This window comes from Cornus florida, unplaced genomic scaffold (assembly GCF_030987335.1).
Source record: "Cornus florida cultivar Cherokee Brave unplaced genomic scaffold, ASM3098733v1 CherokeeBrave_3.0.0_Hap2_Chr04, whole genome shotgun sequence".
NCBI classification, from domain to species: Eukaryota; Viridiplantae; Streptophyta; class Magnoliopsida; order Cornales; family Cornaceae; genus Cornus; species Cornus florida.
The window spans coordinates 81,346,751-81,368,735 of NW_026775574.1; the positions used below are offsets into that span (position 1 = coordinate 81,346,751).

Here is a 21,985-nt window from a genome sequence, read left to right on the forward strand (position 1 = left end):
TAATAACCACCACGTTGATAACGTAATTTACAACACGTTATATGATATACGGGAATTAACATGATACGAATTTAATTGCATTACCCAAATGGCCATATACATGATAAATCCAAATGTTTTACATATTGTAAAAATACTACATTTTGTGTCATGTACTTTACAAGAATAGTTTAAGTCCCACAAAATACATTCAAAAATGCCTTAAGTTCCCTTAGCTCTGTGGTGGATTATCATCCGTCAATTCCTTGCCATGACCTGAAAAATATTAATTATGTGGGGTGACCAAATTGCTTAGTAGGTAACACTTACGACACGTCTCTTGTGTCCCTGTGAATCCAACCAAAGAATAGGACAATAGGAATGGGGATCATTCATTGTCGGAATAACACAACATAACAACAAGTCTCATTATAAACAATAGAATGCTATGGGATGCGATGCATACCAATGTCGCTCCCCATTTTCGAAATCATCACTTTCAAACCGTTAATGTAACCCCCTTTGGTGACTCTGCAGCGCCGAGAGAAGGACTGGCTATTGTCCCTGACCTTTGGTGACTCCGCAGCATCATTATGGGGCTCAGATAGCTCAACCACGCTAGGGCAATCTCCCTAGTTCCCTCTAGGTTACATTAACCTACCGGCCCGTTGGTGACTCCGCAGCGACCGGGTTTTATCAAAAGACTTTCATCAATACATTCTTTCCCAAAACTCCCCTTTTTTCATTTCAAAGTTAATTTTTCCCATTTATTGCCCAATGTAAATGCATAGATGCATTTATGTCATGTTAATACTCATTATTCCACAACCAACTCAATTTAAGTAAGCAATGCATAATTTCGCAAGAATTTCCCAAGAAATTTCAACACGCTCACATACAACAATACATCTAGCATAACAAACGTATACAAATCATCACGTAGGCACGTGTTCCGCATAAAACATTTAATACAAGCTCTCACATAACCACATATACATGTTTTAACTATTTTTAAACTACATCTAGCACAAATAAGCATGTCTTGCAACAATTTAGAAGATGTAATTCACATAGGAGCAAGAAAATTGTGGATTAAGAGCCCCAACCTCAAACGGCACTCAAAGTTTCCAAGGATTGAGAGAGTTATAAAAGATTAAAGTTAGCTTCCCAAAGAATAAGAAAAATGCAAGTAAGAGAGGGAAGAAGGAGAACCAGCGGGAGAGGAAAGATAGAGACCAAAATGTGGTCTCAAGAACATTAAGTTGGTGGTGGTGGGTCCCATGCATTTTATTTTTTTATACCTTTTTCTTTTGCTTTTATTTGTACCACAAACACATTTAAATACACTACCACATAAATACTATATTACTCACATGAATTAGCATGCACAAAATGCAAATGGACCCAACTAAGAGAAAAGACAAGAATGCCCTTACGGCGACAAAATTCCAGAAAAAATTAAAAATGGTAAAAACCGGAAACATCACAATCTACCCTTCTTTAAGAGATTTCGTCCTCGAAATCTACCCTCCTTAAAGAGAAGGGGCACAATCACATACCTTTCCCAGAAACACCTCACAAAACCCTAAGACAAGGGACTCGATATCTTTATTGCCTTCGACACCGGCGTCAACAGGTAATCACACTCTGCCGTCAGAAAACCCAGTGATCATCACCCTATGAGGGTACTCTTTACTCACAACACTATACACAAAACCCGCTGAATTCAATACTCAACTTAAAACCAACATTGGTCCCCTCTATACAGCTATACAATGCTCGTAAGAAGAATGGTCGTAAGACCCCCAAACATAACAACGTCCTATCACAAGTCACCCTTTTAAAGGACAAACCAGAGCCCAACGAGGATCAGACTCAAACTCAAATCAATACATCTCTGTCAAATCAACACCTGTCATCTAACATACGGCTATGCAACTACATAATCACACAACGACCATTAATCACGCCTACCGGCAATTATCATACTAGTCAACCTTAAGATAACTAAATGATGAATCTCTCAACAATCATATAATCATGAGTCACCAAAACAATAAAATGTATCACCTTGTATTCTGAACACAAATCATCAAAACGAGATTCTCAATAATCAATGATCGTACCACTAACCTGTTATCAAACACCCCATACCATTGAACACCTTTCGTCACCCAAGATAAATTATGTAAGTCCACATTATTACCATACCCTCACTATCACTATCAATGTCAGAGTAATCATTGACCCTTGACCCGACATCGTGCCAAAGAGGGATTGATTCAGGAGAAATGGTTGGCCAGGCCATCATCATCCTCAATCCGATCTCGACACAAACGTCGTTCTTGTCCTCAGGTCTAAACCTCAAACACAACCCTATACCGTCTGCAAAACAACTAGGAGATCTACTCTCTAATCAATCTATCACTCTACGTAACCTCGTTCGCCATACATTCACATATCAGCTCTAAAATCCCAATCGCACTTTAATTACACAACCCTTAACAAGCCGGAAACAAAACGACACCAAACATCACAATCACCAACTAGTATAAAAGATCCAAATCTCCTCATAACATCCACACCAGGTAAATAACTCCAAGTCACCATTCATTTTGATTCTTACCTCTCCAAAACTCTTAATACGATCGTCTCATATTTAAAACATCAAAATCAAGGTCAATCACTCATACAGTTCTTCAACGGAATCCCACAATCAAGCTCTAGCTACAAAACATTCAAACATACTGACATTTGTCCTCAAGACACTACTAGAATCAATCACTTCTAAAGTCATCCAAATACATGAGTCATATGACCTAATCATCCTCAAACTGCAATTCACGACACATTCCCTAGCCATCACCGCTAGCACTAATCATCAGAAACATAACCCTCATTCGGCAACCCGTGCCATACATCCCACCAATCAAAACCATTCCCAAAACAAGCACCACTAAAAACCAAAAACTATACATTCCTCCGTGGAAGTAAGTCGACCCCCTTTCAATCAAAACCTCAATCGATGAACTCTAACGGCGTAATACCTACTTACAATTCGTCCACCTACAGACGCGCATAATTCTTAGACAGAGACAAGACTCACAACAAACAACATCCTTGCCAGGACTGGAACAACAGAAAGGGTAACAAGCCTGGCTCTCACAAGAGACTAACGATTCATGCCTGAGTGTACCTAGTGACTAGTCACATGCTATTCATCAATCGTCCAGCGATAGACACTCAATCTCACCTGAGACAAATAAAACTCCTTATGCATAAGGAGAAGAACCAACTAGATACACATACGAGGCTACGACCGCAACTATAGGCGACCTCGCCAAAAACGGATCGTCATACACAGTCAATATCGGAACCTTACATACGTTACCCCGTAACACTTATGATAAGAGTTCCAATGCTCATGTCACAGAAACACAAGGAATAAGACTCGTCACGTCAGTCACATCAACCTACGACTCGTCAAAGGAAAAAGAGCCTATCTGGCAACACCGCTCTCACCAGCTCAAGAGACTAAACTGCCCCCAATCACTTTAACTAACACACAATCCCATTGCCTATCTAACAGCACACAACCCCATCTCACAATCCCTAATCCGTCCTCGGATCACACCTGAAACCATCATGCTCATCGCACTAAAAATCACACCACGACATCATAACACCTCCATTGTCACCCATTCCGTCAACCGTTCAAACCTATTATCCCATCAGACCATCAAGTCACTATTAAAAGATTTTTCCCAAGCATCCTTAAGAGAATATCATCATAAACAAGGGACAAGCATAACGCTCACTGCTCCCCCTAACAACCACTATTTACCACTAGCGAAGAACATCCACACGGCAATACCATGCCAATAAATCCACAAATAAAAATGAGCATAGAAATCCAAAAGACTTAACACCTAACTGTCTCCTTAAAACCATCAGTGATGCCATCAATTACTAGCGCTTAACTGACAACTTAATCCACTCCTTCTAAGCTGACTTACGTGCCTAAATGGGAAAACCTCATACTTCAAGTTCAACGTCATCACCTCCTTTCCTCACTATTCCTTAGAACACTTGACACCAACAAAAGTCAAAAGGTCCACCAATTAAACGTACATGACCAATATCGTCCTAATCATTCTTATCATCAGTCTATTTTTCCGAATCCTCAAACACCAAGCACTAACTCTTGACATGTCAGACACAATCGAAGTGCAACTCGAATCCATAGCTCTCAAATTCTAAAACACAATTCACTTGACAATGCAATACTCACCGGCTATCACTTCATCCATAAACAACCAAACTCTCCAATGACCCGTACTACCTACTTTATCGTTCAACCCTGCACTACATAACTAAAACTGACCACTATATCACACCTCAAGACCTTCTCGACAGTCGTGCTAACCCAAAACTCCGCTCATCGACCGAGCCATACAATCAACTCACCGATAGTTAATTACTGTTACAAGAAAAGGAATTACACATGGCACACTGCAGAAACAGTCCCAAAAAGGAAAACAAACACTACGCCAAACGGTCAACCACACAAACTACACTCTAAGACAACTACAAAACATTAGTCTCTCATTGGTATCTAACTACACACTTGGGTCATACCTACAACTGACCTTTCTGGCTAAACAACAGGGTACACAACTTCTATATCCCTAACACTGTCATTTCCCAATCAATTGCTAAGGCTACCATCCAACACAATGGAATGTTCACATTGATTTCATCTGAGTTATGTGCCCGCAGCTCGCTCAGTGTGGTAGCTTTCTGGTGCCACCTGCACACGCTCACGGACACCCGCCCACAGAGCCACAAAACAAAGAAATCAGATAGAACAAGCCACCAAGCCCAAGAGGTCACTCCTCATCCTGGCTCAACACAATCTGTGACCAACACTCTATGGTCACCAAACAACATCACACTGAACTTTTGTCTTCTTTACTGGAAATCAAAATAAAAGGTGCAACCTACCCATCTCGTCGCCATCTCAAGATCAACCTCAACTTTTACTCCCAAAACGGCAATCTAAGAGACAAGTTCGTAATCTTTAAACATTAGTGAACTTCTAAATAAGAATCCAAATACTGACCCGTACAACACTTGAATCTCACAAGTCACACTTTGCAACCCACCTCACGTACTATGACATCCAAGCAACTTTGCTTACATTGAAAGATCCCATGACTCACACGCCCTACTCTACTAATCCATCATCCCAAGAGTCCACTCACCATGCCAAGGAAACACAACACAAACTCTTGCCTGTGTAAGAAAATGAGAACTTCCATTCCGGAAAACACCTAAGATTAAACCCTTCCACTGTTACTAGTCTCTAAGGAAAGGACTCATAATGAAGCAACGTGCTCAGATCAAACTGGACTCACTAGATTATGCTATTCACGTCTCCCATGCTCACAATGCTAACACCTTTCCAGTCGTAAGGAATAACTCGTAGAGCTAATACAATATAGAAGTGCTCATGTTAAACAATTATACACCGAAAACATAATACCTATTCATAGGTCATTTAAATTAGTGCTTAACACATATAACATATAAGCATGTGATCACGTAAACAAATTTACACGTAGGCAAATAAACAAGCAAGCAAGTAAACAAGTAGGCATGTTGCTCAAACATTTAAACACTTTAACATGTAGCACATAGGCAAGTAAAAGATTTAGCATGCTTCTTCAAATATCTAAACACATAACAAATAATCTCATACGTAATGTAAACCTCCGCCCACGTAATCCTACATAGGCCTCTACCCATCGTCCTAAGGTTTTCGAACCATCGCTCTGATACCATTTTGTAACGACCCAAATCCTTATGGATCCGGATCATTAAACGGGTTCTTACCCGACCCAAAATCATCCGAGGGTAAAACGGTCTTTTCACATTAAATTTAAATAGTAAGGTCCAAAAGGATAAACTGGTAATTTGTTATAATTCAATAAATTGAGACTCAAGGGTACAACGGTCATTAACTTGTATCACATAGCAAATAAAATAAGGTTCGGGGTAATATAGTCCTTTCGGGGGTTAAAATATAATTATGGCATTTTATTTGGTCATAAAATAATTACGTGCAACTTAAAATGGATGCTAAGGTGTAATTTTGGGAAACTAAACACATATTACATAAGTGATAGAAACCGTATCCACACCATACGTTGGCTGGTTTGGATATGAACAGTGGGAAAACCCACTGCCAAGATACCGGTCGACGTATGGGAAACCATACGTCCACTGGTTTGGGACATAATACCGGTCGACGAATGGAATGCCATACGTCGACTGCTTTGGAAGGTGTATAAGATTACCACACTGTAAGATACCGGTCGACGTATGGGTGCCATATGTCGACTGGTTTGGGTCATTCACGTTCAAAATGCTTACTGTCAGGATACTGGTTGACGTATAGGAAGCTACACGTCGACTGGTTTGGGTTATCCTCACCCATTGTCCAAACACTGTGCCACTACACTCACGTACATAAACTAAGATACATTTCAACATTTAATTGTAATAATAACCACCACGTTAATAACGTAATTTACAACATGTTATATGATATACGGGAATTAACATGATACGAATTTAATTACATTACCCAAATGGCCATATACATGATAAATCCAAATGTTTTACATATTGCAAAAATAATACATTTTGTGTCATGCACTTTACAAGAATAGTTTAAATCCCACAAAATACATTCAAAAATGCCTTAAGTTCCCTTAGCTCTGTGGTGGATTATCATCTGCCAATTCCTTGCCATGACCTGAAAAATATTAATTATGTGGGGTGACCAAATTGCTCAGTAGGTAATACTTAAGACACATCTCTTGTGTCCCTGTGAATCCAACCAAAGAATAGGACAATAGGAATGGGGATCATACATTGTTGGAATAACACAACATAACAACAAGTCTCATTATAAATAATAGAATGCTATGGGATGCGATGCATGCCAATGTCGCTCTCCATTTTCGAAACCATCACTTTCAAACCGTTAATGTAACCCCCTTTGGTGACTCCGCAGTGCCGAGAGAAGGATTGGCTACTATCCCTGACCTTTAGTGACTCCGCAGCGTCATTATGGGACCCAGATAGTTCAACCACGCTAGGGCAATCTCCCTAATTCCCTCTAGGTTACATTAACCTACCGGCCCGTTGGTGACTCCGCAGCGACTGGGTTTTATCAAAACACTTTCATCAATATATTCTTTCCCAAAACTCCCCTTTTTCATTTCAAAGTCAATTTTTTCCCTTTTCTTGCCCAATGTAAATGCATAGATGCATTTATGTCATGCTAATACTCATCATTCCACAACCAACTCAATTTAAGTAAGCAATGTATAATTTTGCAAGAATTTCCCAAAAAATTTCAACATGCTCTCATACAACAATACATCTAGCATAACAAACATATACAAATCATCACGTAGGCACGTTTTCCACATAAAACATTTAATACAAGCTCTCACATAACCACATATACATGTTTTTACTATTTTTAAACTACAACTAGCACAAATAAGCATGTCTTGCAACAATTTAGAAGATGTAATTCACATAGGAGCAAGAAAATTGTGGATTAAGAGCCCCTACCTCAAATTGGAGCAAAACCTTTAAAATGGTCAAGAAATTAGAAGGCCAAAGGAAGCACCAAATCTGAAATTGTTGGTATCAATGTGTAGAGCTCGTCGTGCTCTCCGTTTCGCCTCAAACGGCACTCAAAGTTTCCAAGGATTGAGAGAGTTATCAAAGATTAAAGTTAGCTTCCCAAAGAAAAAGAAAAACGCAAGTAAGAGAGGGAAGATGGAGAACCAGCGGGAGAGGAAAGATAGAGACCAAAATGTGGTCTCAAGACCTTTAAGTTGGTGGTGGTGGGTCCTATACATTTTATTTTCTTATACCTTTTTCTTTTGCTTTTATTTGTACCACAAACACATTTAAATACACTATCACATAAATATTATATTACTCACATGAATTAGAATGCACAAAATGCAAATGGACCCAACTAAGAGAAAAGACAAGAATGCCCTTACGACGACAAAATTCCAGAAAAATTAAAAATGGTAAAAATCGGAAACGTCACACGAGCCCAAGCTGCTCGCGAATGGCTCGGCTCATCTACAACCCTACCTCAAGGTGGATGCCCTTCCCATTCATCATCCAAACATATAACATCCTCGTTAAAGACCCGACAACAACGTAGAATCGAATAATTTAGTGACCCTGATATCACAAGTAAGGTAGAGCCTTGCCATCCAATTCAAAATTTTAAAGTATTGAGTAGTCCAAGACTCTTCCATTCGTACCCGATGTTGGACAAGACAAGTTTATGCTTGTGGACCGAACTAGCTCTATGTAGTATGTACTTAAAATTTAAAAGTTATCTGTAAAGTATTTTTATAAATATATATCTATATATATAGATATTGTGAAATATTTTTATTAGCAAGCAATAAAACTTTTGATTTCTGTACATATTTATTAACAAATGTGGTATATTAATATATTTTAATGGGCTTTATTTTTCTATTCAAGTTTCGGCTTGTTTCAACCGGATTAAAGGGCCCAAGTTGAAATATTTTACGGGCTTTGTTCGGAAGCCATTAAAATATTATATGGACTTGGGTCATAACTCAAATGAGTGATGTTTTAGTGGGTCGTCCCAAGTGCATTTCAGACCTTATAGGATGGCGGAATCACTTTGGGCTTCTTTTGTGAAGAATCAATCCTTGAGAGTGAATGGAATGGGAGAAAGAGAGTTTCTCCAGAAACTAATGGTGGACGTTTTTATGTGAAAAAAATTTACTTGCTCCGGTGTCATACACTAATCATATATTGATATATAAGTAAGACAATATTTATTTTAGTGGGTTCTATCATTGTGTGTTAATGTATATTAATGTATAATTAATGTGTGACACTATGTCAGCACTATAACATGAGCAATTAAGTTTTTCTCTCGTTTATCTGATGATCTCATTTTGTTATGCTGCCATTTTCATAGACTGGGCCTGCCTCTAGAGACCCAGTTGATATTGGGGATTTCTCGAGTACTTGATTTTCATGGAATTAATCCATTGCCAAGATGGAACAGACTAGTTGAGTTGAATCATACCCAACACCTGTGGCTTAGGAGAGTTTACAAGTTTATGAAGGGATTCCTGGAGTTGGACTGTTTGTCCTTTAAAGCGGTACTTGAGCTGGGTTCAAAACATCGTGAGACAGTTCGATAATATAGGAAGAAAAATTGGAGGGGGTTGGGTGTAGTGTTTAGGAGGCATCAATTAGACATTCAGATGCGCCTGAGGCTATGACCAACATATCAGTAGTAAACTTTCCAGTTTCAGGTCTTTCAAAGCAAGCAAATCCTAGAGATAGCTTCTAAAAGCTACTATAGCTAGTTGAAAGAATCAATATAATACCCAAAAAAAATATTAAAAAAAAAGAAGCATAGAGATAAAGTATATCAAATCTAAGAGAACAATCAAACAGATTAAGATTTCTATTTGAAACAAAATGTCTTGGAATATGAAATTGTTATCTGCCGTCAATCACTGAAACTGTTGCAGTATTCACTGAACAGTTTCTAGCATTACCAAGTGACGGATTTGTGTTCATCACACCCCGGCCAGTAAAAAATGCAGGTTCCTTAGGTATTGGTAGAGGTGCATATTCATTGGTAAGCATTGAGACAACGTCAGACATGGTAGGTCTATCATTTGCATTTCCTTGGACACAGAGAAGCCCTATGTTAATATATCTCAACAATGTAGTAGCAGGAGGAGGATTACCCAATTTTGGGTCCATCAACTCCACCACTCTATCAGCACTCCACAACTCCCATGCCTGAAACATTCAATTATATAATTTATAATCACCATGTACAGTTTAATCTTAAATCATCAATTTTGCTAAATAAAAGAAGTTTAAAGAAAAAGAAAAGGTATGTTAGCTGCTTACATATCCAAGGAGGTAAAGAGAGTCACTGTGATAAAAACCAGTGTTCTTTTTGCCACTCACGATCTCAAGCAGTAATACTCCAAAGCTAAATACGTTAGATTTGATGGAGAAAATACATTCCATTGCATATTCAGGGGACATATATCCACTGATTTTTAATATCCAACAAAACCAATTTCAGTAAATCGCATTAGATATTTCTTTAATGTATCATATATAAGTTGTGTATGTGTTAGTAAAGAAATTTTCTTTTACTTACTAAGTTCCAACAATACGGTTTGTGTTTGCTTGTGATTTATTACCACCAAAAATTCTTGCCATGCCAAAATCTGATATTTTCGGGTTCATTTCGCAATCCAGAAGAATGTTATTAGCCTTTAGATCCCTATGAATTATACGAAGCCTTGAATATTCATGTAGGTAAAGAAGTCCCTGAACAATTCCTTCAATGATGCGGGTACGTGTCCTCCAATCCAACAGCCCTTGTTTGTTTGGATCTGCCTTGAGTTACACATTAATAAACATATATTCAACACATATGATATATCCAAGTTCAAATACAAATTAAATATTGAAAAACACTAACCAAACAAGAAGAAATCCAAACTTTTATTGGGCATATATTCGTAGATTAAAATGTTTTCATCCCGTTCAATGCAGCAACCCAAGAGTTTAACAAGATTTCGATGCTGGAGTTTGGCTATCAGTACTGTCTCATTTTTGAACTCCTGGAGCCCTTGTCCAGATCTTCCAGAAAGTCTTTTGACTGCTAGTTCTTGCCCCTTGAGTAAATTACCCTGTTTAAGGGGGAAAAAACAATGAAGAAATATGTGTATCTGCTGATGAGGAAGCCATCTTGTCAGCAAGATTCTAGAGAGGCCAATTCATTTCACTTAAGAGGATTAAAGTCGAAATTCAAGTTGTTAATGAATAGTTTTCAACATTAAATTTGGAGTTCGAAAATTCTCATTGGTTCTAAGGTAAAGCACTTCAGTTTATATCTTTAACCTTACCTTGTAAACAGGTCCAAACCCTCCCTCTCCGAGCTTGTTTGCCGCGGAGAAGTAACCGGTTGCAGCAGAGACACTCGCAAAGCTAGACAATGGCAACTCAACATCCTTCCCACTTCTCCCTAGATTATTTCCAGTGTTTGTCTCAGCAGCTGCATCAGCACTAGCACTAAAATCAAATAATAACAAGTCCTCACTCGAATCTTCATCCCCTGTTTATCACAGAACAAGAAGCCATTGTCAATTATTTGGAAATCACACTTTCAAGAAAGATAATAAGTTCCAGAAAAATGATTGATTTAAATACAAAATGTTGCCCGTGAAAGAGGTTTTGTTTCATTTCCTAACTGATTTAAATACAAAATGAATGATTTCTTTGAACATGGGCTGAAAGTTTTGTGGCTACAGCTTATACCCATTTGTCTGAGCTTTCTCCTGATTAAACAGTATATGAAGGCAACAGAAATAATAAGTACGGCTAGTCAGGGGCGGAGCCAGGATTTCATTCCAGGGGGGCATAGTGTATTTGATAGGAGAAAAAAAAATCAACGACAAAAATAGAATTTTCACATCAAAAGACAAACAAGACAAAAAAAAATAAAAAAAGGAAATAGAAAACAGAGCAAAGTCACTATTTTTAAAGGAAAATATAGAATTAGTATCTAATTTAGTATCTAAAAAAAAACAGAGCAAAGTTCCCTCCGCCACTGCGGCTAAAGAAACCGGCACTGTTATGATCACCCTCATGTTCTTCCTGTCACCTGAAATGGTATATTAGAATTATGGTTAATCACAATTAATTAAGAATATAACATTATGTAATTTGCAGCCACATACCTCCAGCTTTTGGAAGCTGATCAGGAGCAGCTTGTTTCAGATACAGATCTTGTTTAGTGTTGCTTTCATATGAGAGTTGTTGTAGATTGAGTAATTCCCCTTCCCATAATAAACAGCCATTACTAACATAAGCATAAGCTGTGCAAGAACAATTTTGCATGCAAGCTGAGCTACACCATTCAAGGCTCCTATCAGGAAGTACTTTTGAATTTTCTGGTATTGTTGTTATGTTCGGAATTTTTTAAAATCTTATCAGTGCTGTTTTGGCACTGCAATGAAGCGTTTCTCACACCACCACCTGACCAATCATTTAGCTTTGTGTCTTCAATTGAAACTGGCTCAAAATTTGGCAAACATTCACAGAAGGGGATCGAGAGATTCCCCCGGAAGATGCCAAATGACCCGCAAAAAGCATAAACCTGAGATAGTAGCCCAGGTTCAGCCCATCTTAAATTCCAATCTGAGCTGCCAGCCAACCATGTTAGCTGCCGGAATCGCCCATCCTCACCCAAGACAAATCTTGCTATAGAACTATTAGAAGAAATGTACGTAAGATAACTTTCGTTTTCATTTGATATAAAACTGTAATTGAAAATATCTCCATTCCAAACTCCACTGCTCCAATACCTCTTCAAGTTGTTCCACTCTATAAAATATTGATTTCTTTCAACTGGATCAATCCCCAATGAAAACCTACCAGGAGTAGGATCTTCAAAATTTTTCCACGACGTTAGGACCTGAGTTCTGCCAGTCGGTTTATTGATGCCAAGCTTTGCACCGGGCAGCCATGTATCTGTTAGGTGACCAAAACTCTGCCAATATATTGTAGATGGATTTGTAACATCTCTAACTACAAAATTTCCGTTATCTTGAAGCACTGCTACAATGTTTTTTGGCGTTGGTGACACAAAATTTCCATTATCTTCAGAAATTTCAAGTCTTAAAGAATTCAATTCAGACAATTTTTGTTCTCTGTTAGCTACCCAAACTATGGTCTGACTAGCAATATTTTTATACCATATGCCAAGATAGATGTTATTTGAAGTACCTGGTGTAAAGAAACCAAGTTCAAAAATGCTACCTTGAGACACCAGTGTAACGACCCAAAACTAAATATCAATTAAAAAAAAAAATTAAAAATTCAGTATGACCTCTATTAAAAAGGAGCCTACAACCATCTGCTCAAAAAAAAAAAAAAAAATGCAATAGCCCTTCCTGACCGTTCAAGACTTATCCAAGCTATCCCAACACATGATACAAAAAAAACATATAATACATTCCAGCATCTCTTTTATTCATTCATTATATATCAACATAGTTCATCTCATGGTGGAACATTCACATACCATTTAATCAAATTATCGTAATTGCAGTCCCAAAAATATATAGTTAAGATTTAAAATTCATGTTTTACAGCGTTTAGACAACTTATACTAAAGTTACAACCCATAAATATAATAACAATAACAAGAGTCCACAATCTCTATACCGAATATAACAAACTAAGGTTTTACAAAAACATATAGGATTTAGATAGCAAAATGGTCTTCTAATCCAAATTAGGCTTGTGGTGAAACGTCATCCGCCACTTCATTCCCATTTCCTGGAAAATGTTAAAATGAAGGGGTGAGCATAAGTTCAGTAGGAGGTGCCTAAGGCACATCTCTTGAGACCCCGTGAATCCACACAATGAATAGGAATAAGGAAATTGGGACCATATCATACCGGGAGTAAAAATATAATTACGATAACACATCATTAATCCAATACCACAAATAAATATGCCATGCAATGAGATGTCATACCATGTAATGTCACTCCCCATTTTCTAAAACCATTTCCATTATCATTTTCAAACCGTTAGTGAACCCGTCCTATAGCAACTCCATGGCGGCACGAGAGGAGGATTGGCCACTGTTCCTGACCCATGGCAACTCCATGGCGTCATTTGGGGCCCAGGTAACTCAACCACACTAGAGCGATATCCCCAGTTCCCTCTAGGTCTCACTAACGCCACGGTCCCTAGGCAACTCCTAGGTGGCCGGATTTTTCACAAAATCCTTTTCAAAATTCTTTCTCAAATATATATATATATATATATATATATATATATATATATTATTTATTTATTTAATTAATTTTTTTTCAAATTCATGTTCCCATCTATTTTCCAATGAAGTGCATAGATGCTTCATGCCTTTTATGTCATAGCAACATTTATTATCACAAACCAATTTTAAGATTTAACTACTTAGCATGCTTCCCAAGAAGTTCCAAAGAAATAACATACTTCCTTAAACAAAATTCTAGCATGGTAAGCAAGTAAGACAAGGAATTAAATTCATATAAGCATATATTTCATATAACACCAATTAAAACACATATCTCATTACAACAATATAATCATTTCAAGGGAAAACTAACATAATTTAACATGCTCAACAACAAATCAAGTAAGATGATTCATAAAGGAGCAAGAAAAAGTGAATTAGGAATCCCTACCTCCAAAATTATGAAAATTTCCAAATTTATGCCCTAGATTTCGAATTTCCTATAGTGCACCAACCATGGAATTGCTCCTATCAACTTGTAGACCTCGCCGTGAGCTTCAGTTTGTCGTAAACGGCATTCAAAAATACCAAAAAATAAGAAGAAATTGAAGTTTTTGTAGTAGAAAAAAAAAAAAAAAAAAAAAACACTGAAGGGAGGAGGAGAGCATGTCGGGAGATAGAGAGAGAATGAGAGGTTGTATGCCCCCTTTGGCCACGAAATTGAAAACAATTGGGGGTGGGTTCCACCACTCACAATCCTACCCATTATCTTAATAGACATATATAGAAATATATAAAAATATAAACATTACAACCAGGGTCTGCCATTATGAGAAAGAGAGAGACTGGCCCGTTGAAAAAGTAGCTCCTCCAATAAAGAAACAGGACTTGTGTAACAGCTGAACAGAAGCATAACACATAGGAAGAACCATGGTCTTGTTATGGTGCCACTGTCCCCCGTTAGGGTTGCAACTTAGGTGGGCCAACCTAACCCAACCCAAGCCCAACCCGAAATTTTAAAATTTGGGCTTATGTTCAGGTTGGGTTTTGTCAAAACCCAGACATATTCAGGTTGGGCTCGGGCTTAACTTGAACCTAACCCAAAACCCAAAATAAAAATTAAAAAATTAAAAAAAATTTCATTTTTTTTTTCTCCTCTCTCTTCTTTCTCTCTCTACCGCCGCCCCCATACATACAAGTTAGTAGTTGTAAAGAGAGAGGGGGGCAAGTTTAAGAGTTGAGAGACAGTGGCTGAAACTTGTGAACGGCGAACCCAAACTTGAACAACGGGTGATGGAAACTGAAAGATTTGGGTTTTGATTTTTTGAACAATCAAAAATGATATGCCGATATGGGTTTTGAACTTTTGATTCTTACAGACACATAGATAAAACTGAAATATATGGGTTTTGAACATCTGCTTCTTGTAGATTTTGTAGTTTGCTACAGAGAGAGAGAGAGAGAGAGAGAGAGAGAGAGAGAGCAAGTTCAGAGAGAATAGAGATGGAGGCGATTGGGGAGGCTAAAATGATTTGCCCGGGCTGGGTTATAACTATACTCATGTTGGGCATAATTCGGGCTAACCCAACTTAACCCGATTCGGATTGAGGTTGGGTTGGGAGTGGGCTGGGTTGGGTTAGGCCAGCCCAACTTACAAACCTACCCATTAGTTGTCCCATCTTGGATACCTCGATCTCAATTAACAATTTTTTTTTATTTATAAGTAATCTCAATTAGCAAAAATATGATGATAAAGAAGGAGAAGGAGGAGAAGGAGAAGGAGAAGAGACCTCCGATAGAAATGTTTCATACGACTTTGGGTCAAATACACGTTACACATACATAAATTAACTTCCCTTTCACAGTTAATGCCAATAATTTCACAACTTAACCAATCAGTGGGAATACGGAAGCAGGCGAAAAAGGCCAGAAGGTTGATTGCAACAGTCTGTGCAACATCGTCTATCTGTCCATTAATTTGTAGGCCTGCTATGTACCCTACTTTTGAAAAGTCAAAGCACACAGTCCCCTGATTCAATATACCCTACTTTTCTTACATGACTTTGTGTCCACACATGACAAGGCAGTCTTCAACCTATGAGGCATGGGTCAAACTCCTAGAGAAAGTTTATGTATAATATAATATACATATAGAGATTTCCCCAAATATACATAGTTAATGCCAATTTTTCGTAACCTTAGCTGAAATGTATATTATTTCTGCTATATCTGCTAAACTTTACGATGGATTTTTTAGCTATTCTAATCCCAAATGTCTAACAAAGACTCTTAGTTAGTGATGGATAATACCGATTCGGAACTTTTATCATTTTTCTACATCTAAATGACATAAAAAGAAAGACTAATGCAAACATATAGGGAGTATGTTTAAAAGCAGAGACAATTGACTAATGCAAACATTGTCGCAATTAGTTACAGTAATACTTATCAGCACTTTCACTATGATAACTAGCATAAAGAAATCTATTCCATAACTTGTAAGAATGAAATAGTAACCTTGCTATAAATTATCTAATCAGAAAAACAACACCGGCAATATCGAATGGACTATGTAATTTCTTTTGTTTTTGTTCTTTATTGTGCTGAGGAGTGTAAGATTCTCATAGCTTAAGCTTCTAACATGACATGGTATGAAAAGGCTATCTTGAGTCTATGACACATTAAGTCAAACACCTACAGCACATACCTCTCATACCGACTTTTCCCATGCAGCATTGCTCTGATTACAGCAAGTAAGATTGCATTCGTAAATTCAAAGTTTTCCTGAAGGCGAATCAATATTTCCAGAAAAAAAAAAAATTGAAAGGATTCATATATTCAAAGAACAAATTAATAACCGAAATAGTTCTGGTTCTAGTTCTGGAAACAAATTGTTGTGGAATAAGAAACCTTAGTGAAATTGTCACTCAGTGATGAATTTGTGTTCTACGCAGCTCAGTCGACTGGTGGAAAAGCAGGCGGCTTAGGCGTCGGTAGAGGTGCAAGTTCTGGTTCTCTCCCACTTCATCTCTTTGGCTCCTATTCCCTCGTGAGTGGTGTATCCATATTAATTACCGTCTGTTGGCTAAAATTTTAGAACCCACACACAGTGTTACAAAATTAATGGATGACAAGGTATAGATTTCAAATATTATATCAAATTATTTCCATACATTTGATCCAAACAACAGATTTCAAATTCATTGATTTGAAACAAAAAATTGTGATTGTTATAGATGTTTACAGGTGTAACTGTTGGACAGTGCATAATTGGGAGTATGTTTGGTTTGTAAATTTAAAAACAGTTTTAAAAAACAGAAAACAGTTTTCACAAAATAATAATAAAAGACAGTTCCTAAAAACCGGCCTTTTTATAATTGAGTTTTCAAAAAATTGAATTAAGTATAATTTTTTTTTTATGTTATATATTAATGGGGCCCACAAGTATGCAAATGTGTATGTGAATTGTGAGCTACAACTTGTATAAGTAATGATTACAGCAAAGTGACAAATATATTACTAAATCTGTATGCAAGTGGTAATGCAATTTGTAAGCTGGCATGCAAAACAAAGAAACTTTTATCAGTAGGAGTATGGTATCAATCTTTTCCACTTGTGCAAGTTGGCAAAAGATGCCCTTTCTGGTCCTATAAATATGGATCATATTGTATCACTGACTTTACACTTTAAACGAGAATAAGAAAGAAGTTTATTTCTCTCTAAAATGTCTCTCTTTATTTCTTTGATTGTGTATGAGTATATTTATTCTTATATTTATAACACGGTATCCGTCCGAGCTTTAACCATCTAAAACTTGAAAAAGAAGCTCTCTTTTCCTTTTTCTATCGCAACTCTATATATCTATTTTGTGATATTAGTTTTGATAGATTGTTGGGTTTACTTACTTTACTAAAGAATATTATATTGTTCACTCTAAAAGATAAGAAAATTTTATTTATTTCCGCCTTTATTATTTAATGATCGATTTAACTACTTTTATCAATTAATGATTTAAAGGTCGATTTTACCATCTTTAGTGCTTAAATTATAATAGTTCATATTGTTTTACTTAATGCCATTTTATTATTAAGATATACGCTTATTTTTATACTATGCTAAAATTGTGTTCTTATATTGTTATTACATCTAGTTATTCTGAAAATGTTAAACTTGATAAAGCTGGAATTCATGGCTCTAGATATTTCTGGCAAAAATTATTTATCTTGGATTCTAGATGCTCAAATCCATTTAGATGCTATGGGTTTTGAAATCATAATTCAAGAAAAAAATTATGCATCGTCACAAGATAAGGCAAAAGCCATGATTTTTCTTTGTCGCCATATTAGTGAGGAACTAAAAACTGAATACATCACTGAAAGAGATCCACTGAATTTGTGAATTTTTTTGAAAGACAGATATGATCATCAAAAAACTGTTAATACTCCCAAAAGCTCGAGCCGATTGGTAGGAGCTGCGATTGCAAGATTTTAAAACTGTGGCTGAATACAACTTTACTCTATTTAAAATCAGCTCTACACTAAAATTATGTGGTGATACTGTCACTAATGAGCTCATGTTGGAAAAAACATACACTACATTTCACGCTTCGAATGTGCTTTTACAACAACAATATCGAGAGTGTAAATTTTAAAAATATTCAAAGTTAATATCATGTTTACTTGTGGCTGAGCAAAATAACGAGCTTTTGTTAAGGAACCACCAGTCCCGTCTAACTGGATCAACACCGATCCCTAAAACATACGTTGCCTCACTTAGTGGACGAGGACGTGGAAGTATACATGGGTGTGGGCGTGGGCATGGTAGTGAATATGGCCGTGGTTGTCGAAATGAGAATGAATGCGGTCGTGGAAGAAATTATTCTTATTACCATGAGGGTTATCAATCCTCAAATTATAACAATCAGAGATTCACACCATATCCCCATAAAAATGATTATAATGAAAGGGGGAAAAGTATGGCTAAACTTCAAAAACAGATGCAAATATTTGTTATCGGTGCAGAATGACAAGGCATTGGCAAAGTATATGTCATACGCTTAAACACTTGGCTGATCTGTACCAAACCTCATTGAAGGAAAAAGGAAAAAAATATAGAAATGAATTTCACTGATTTCAATGAGCCAGTGGATATCACAAATCTGGATAAGTCAGATTTCTTTGAGGATAGCGATGGAAAAATTGACCACTTGATTGGTGATGGAAATGTCCACACTAATTAAAATTTACTTTCTTTTATCATGTCATCATTATTCTGTATTTTATTGTTGTTGTTTGTTTGTTTTTATTATTGCTGTGCTTGTACTGAAATTTCTTTGTTACATTTGAATTAAAAGTTTTTTTTACTATCCTTGTATTAAATAAACTATTATCATAAAGTCTAAATATGAACTTTGCATGATATATATAGGCATGAATCTATCAAATGCATTGGTTAATGGCAATGATATATGTCTTGCAGACAGTGAAACAACACATACAATTCTTCGAGATAAAAAATATTTTTCCCACTTAACATTGACTGAGGCTAGTGTTAATCCAATTTTAGGTCCCACAAGTTTAATTGAACGCTCAGGAAAAGACGATATTGTTTTACTACGTGGGACAATAATACACATTGATAAGGCTTTTATTCTACTAGATCACGAAAAAATTTGTTGAGCTTTAAAGACTTATGTCAAAATGGGTATCACATTGAAACCACGAATGAAGGAAATGTGGAATATCTATGCATTACTTCTAAAAAACATGTATTTGAGAAACTTTCTGTTTTATTTTCTGGGTTATACTATACAATCATCAGGACAGTTGAGTTAAATGTTGTGATACACCAAAAATCTTGTGACCCAAAACTTTGTATGCTTTGGTACGATCAACTTGGTCACCTAAGGACTATAATGATGCATCAAATTATTGAAAATTCACATAGTCACCCAATAAAGGATCAAAAAATCTTGTTACCAAATAATCGTCTATGTATTGCCTACTCACAAGGCAAGTTGATTATTAGACCATCCCCTTTAAAAGTCATTGTTGAATCCCTCACCTTTTTACAACGAATTCATGGGGATATATGTGGGCCAATTCATTCACCCTGTGGACCATTTCGTTATTTTATGGTCTTAATTGATACCTCAACATGGTGGTCACATGTTTGTTTGCTTTCTACTCGTAATATTGCATTTGTTAGACTCCTTTCTCAAATTAACAAATTGCGGGCACACTTTCCCGATTATCCAATTAAGACAATCTGGCTTGATAATGCCGCTAAATATTCTTTTCAAGCTTTTGATGACTATTGCATGTTGGTTGGAATTAGTGAACATCCTATTGCATACACTCATACTTAAAATGGTTTAGCAGAATCTTTTATTAAATGACTTCAGTTAATTGGTCGACCTTTACTTATGCAAACAAAATTACCTGTTTCTGCTTAGGGACATGCCATATTACATGTTGCATCATTAGTTCATATATGACCAACTGGTTACCATAAATTTTCACTATTACAACTTGTGCTTGGATAACAGCCAAATATCTCTTACATACGAGTTTTTGGTTGTGCCGTATATGTCACTATTGCACCACCATAATGCACTAAAATGGGTCCTCAATGTTGACTTAGAATATATATAGGTTTTGATTCTCCTTCTATCATTAGATATCTTGAACCCCTGACAGGTGATGTATTTAAAGGTCGATTTGTCGACTGTTATTTTGATGAGGCTGTTTTCCCACCATTAGGAGTAGAAAAGTAAAATGAGATTACTTGGAATGCCTCAACATTATCTCATTTTGATCCTCGCATAAATTAATGTGAAAAAGAAGTTCAGAGGATTATTCATTTGCAAAATGTTGCAAATCAAATACCTAATGCATTTACTAATACAAAAAAGTAATAAAATCATATGTACCAGCTGCAAATGTTCAGCAAATATTGATGTCCCTATGGGACAATCTGTCAATGTTGTAGCAAATGCATCTAGAATACACCTGAAACGTGGAAGTCCAGTTGGTGCAAAAGTTGTTATTCATCGTAAGAGGAAAACACAAAGAAAAGTTGCTGCTCTTGAAGAGGCCACAAAAGAGCGATAGAAATTATTAATAAATCTGGAATTATAGCCCTTGATGAGGCCCGGGTACCTAAAACTAATGAAATGATAAGTCTTAATGAGGTAAAGATAGTAAATGATGATAATATGGCCCTTGATGAGGCATATGTCCTTGATGAGGCAATGGTACCTGAAAATGATGAGATCTCACTAAATTATGAAATAAGATGGAATATGAATGAAATTGTTGTCGATAACATATTCTCATATTCCGTTGCTCTTGATATTGAAAATGAGGATCCGGAACCTCGAAACGTCTGAAAAATGTGGATGAAGAAATGATTGGCTGAAATAGAAAGAAGCAATACAAGCAGAGCTAAGTTCCATAACTAAACGAGAAGTATTTGGACCAGTTGTTCGAACACCCGAGGGTGTTGAGCCTGTTGGATACAAATGGGTATTTATACGCAAACGTAATAAGAAAAATGAAATTGTGAGATACAAAGCTTGACTAGTAGCTCAAGGTTCCTCATAGAGACCTGGTATTGATTATGATAAAACATAATCTCCGGTAATGGATGTAAACACTTTTAGATTTATAATACATTTGGTAATCATAGAAAGATTGCATATGCATCTAATGGACGTGGTAACACCATACTAATATGGATCACTAGATAATGATATTTACAAGAAGATTCCCGACGGTTTCACAATGCTTCATACAAAACCACGTAGTATGTACTCAATAAAATTACAACGATCCTTGTATGGATTGAAGCAATCGGGGCGCATGTTGTAACGACCCAGTCATTTGCCTCCCTTTCCTTTATCTTGAAATTTTACAAATGAATTTTTTTCGTTTAATTTTCTTTTCTGAGCTCTGTTTCGTGTCGCTTAGTGTCATCTCGAGTGCTCAGAATTGGTTTCTGAGACTCTTTCATGTGAATTGACAACTTCCCTTGAGGACCGAGTCATTTTCGCATTTTTCATTTTTCGGACACTATACCGTATTTCGT

General features: G+C 36.7%; 1 protein-coding gene and 1 long non-coding RNA gene across 2 annotated transcripts; both read right to left on the reverse strand.

Annotated features, from left to right (window-relative positions):
* Positions 1–9,512: 9,512 nt before the first annotated feature.
* Positions 9,513–13,024, reverse strand: LOC132305211 (putative G-type lectin S-receptor-like serine/threonine-protein kinase At1g61610). Its single transcript, XM_059802884.1, has 9 exons — positions 12,998–13,024; positions 12,049–12,955; positions 11,847–11,984; positions 11,696–11,770; positions 11,013–11,224; positions 10,586–10,796; positions 10,259–10,496; positions 10,000–10,147; positions 9,513–9,885 (listed from the first exon to the last, which is right to left on the reverse strand). The coding sequence occupies exons 1-9, from the start codon at positions 13,022–13,024 to the stop codon at positions 9,577–9,579; spliced, it is 2,265 nt and encodes a 754-aa protein (XP_059658867.1). The 3' UTR covers positions 9,513–9,576.
* Positions 13,025–13,034: 10 nt separating this feature from the next.
* LOC132303657 (uncharacterized) lies at positions 13,035–14,750 on the reverse strand. Its single transcript, XR_009481307.1, has 2 exons — positions 14,349–14,750; positions 13,035–13,449 (listed from the first exon to the last, which is right to left on the reverse strand). It is a non-coding gene; the product is annotated as an uncharacterized LOC132303657 (long non-coding RNA).
* Between the last annotated feature and the right edge of the window lie 7,235 nt (positions 14,751–21,985).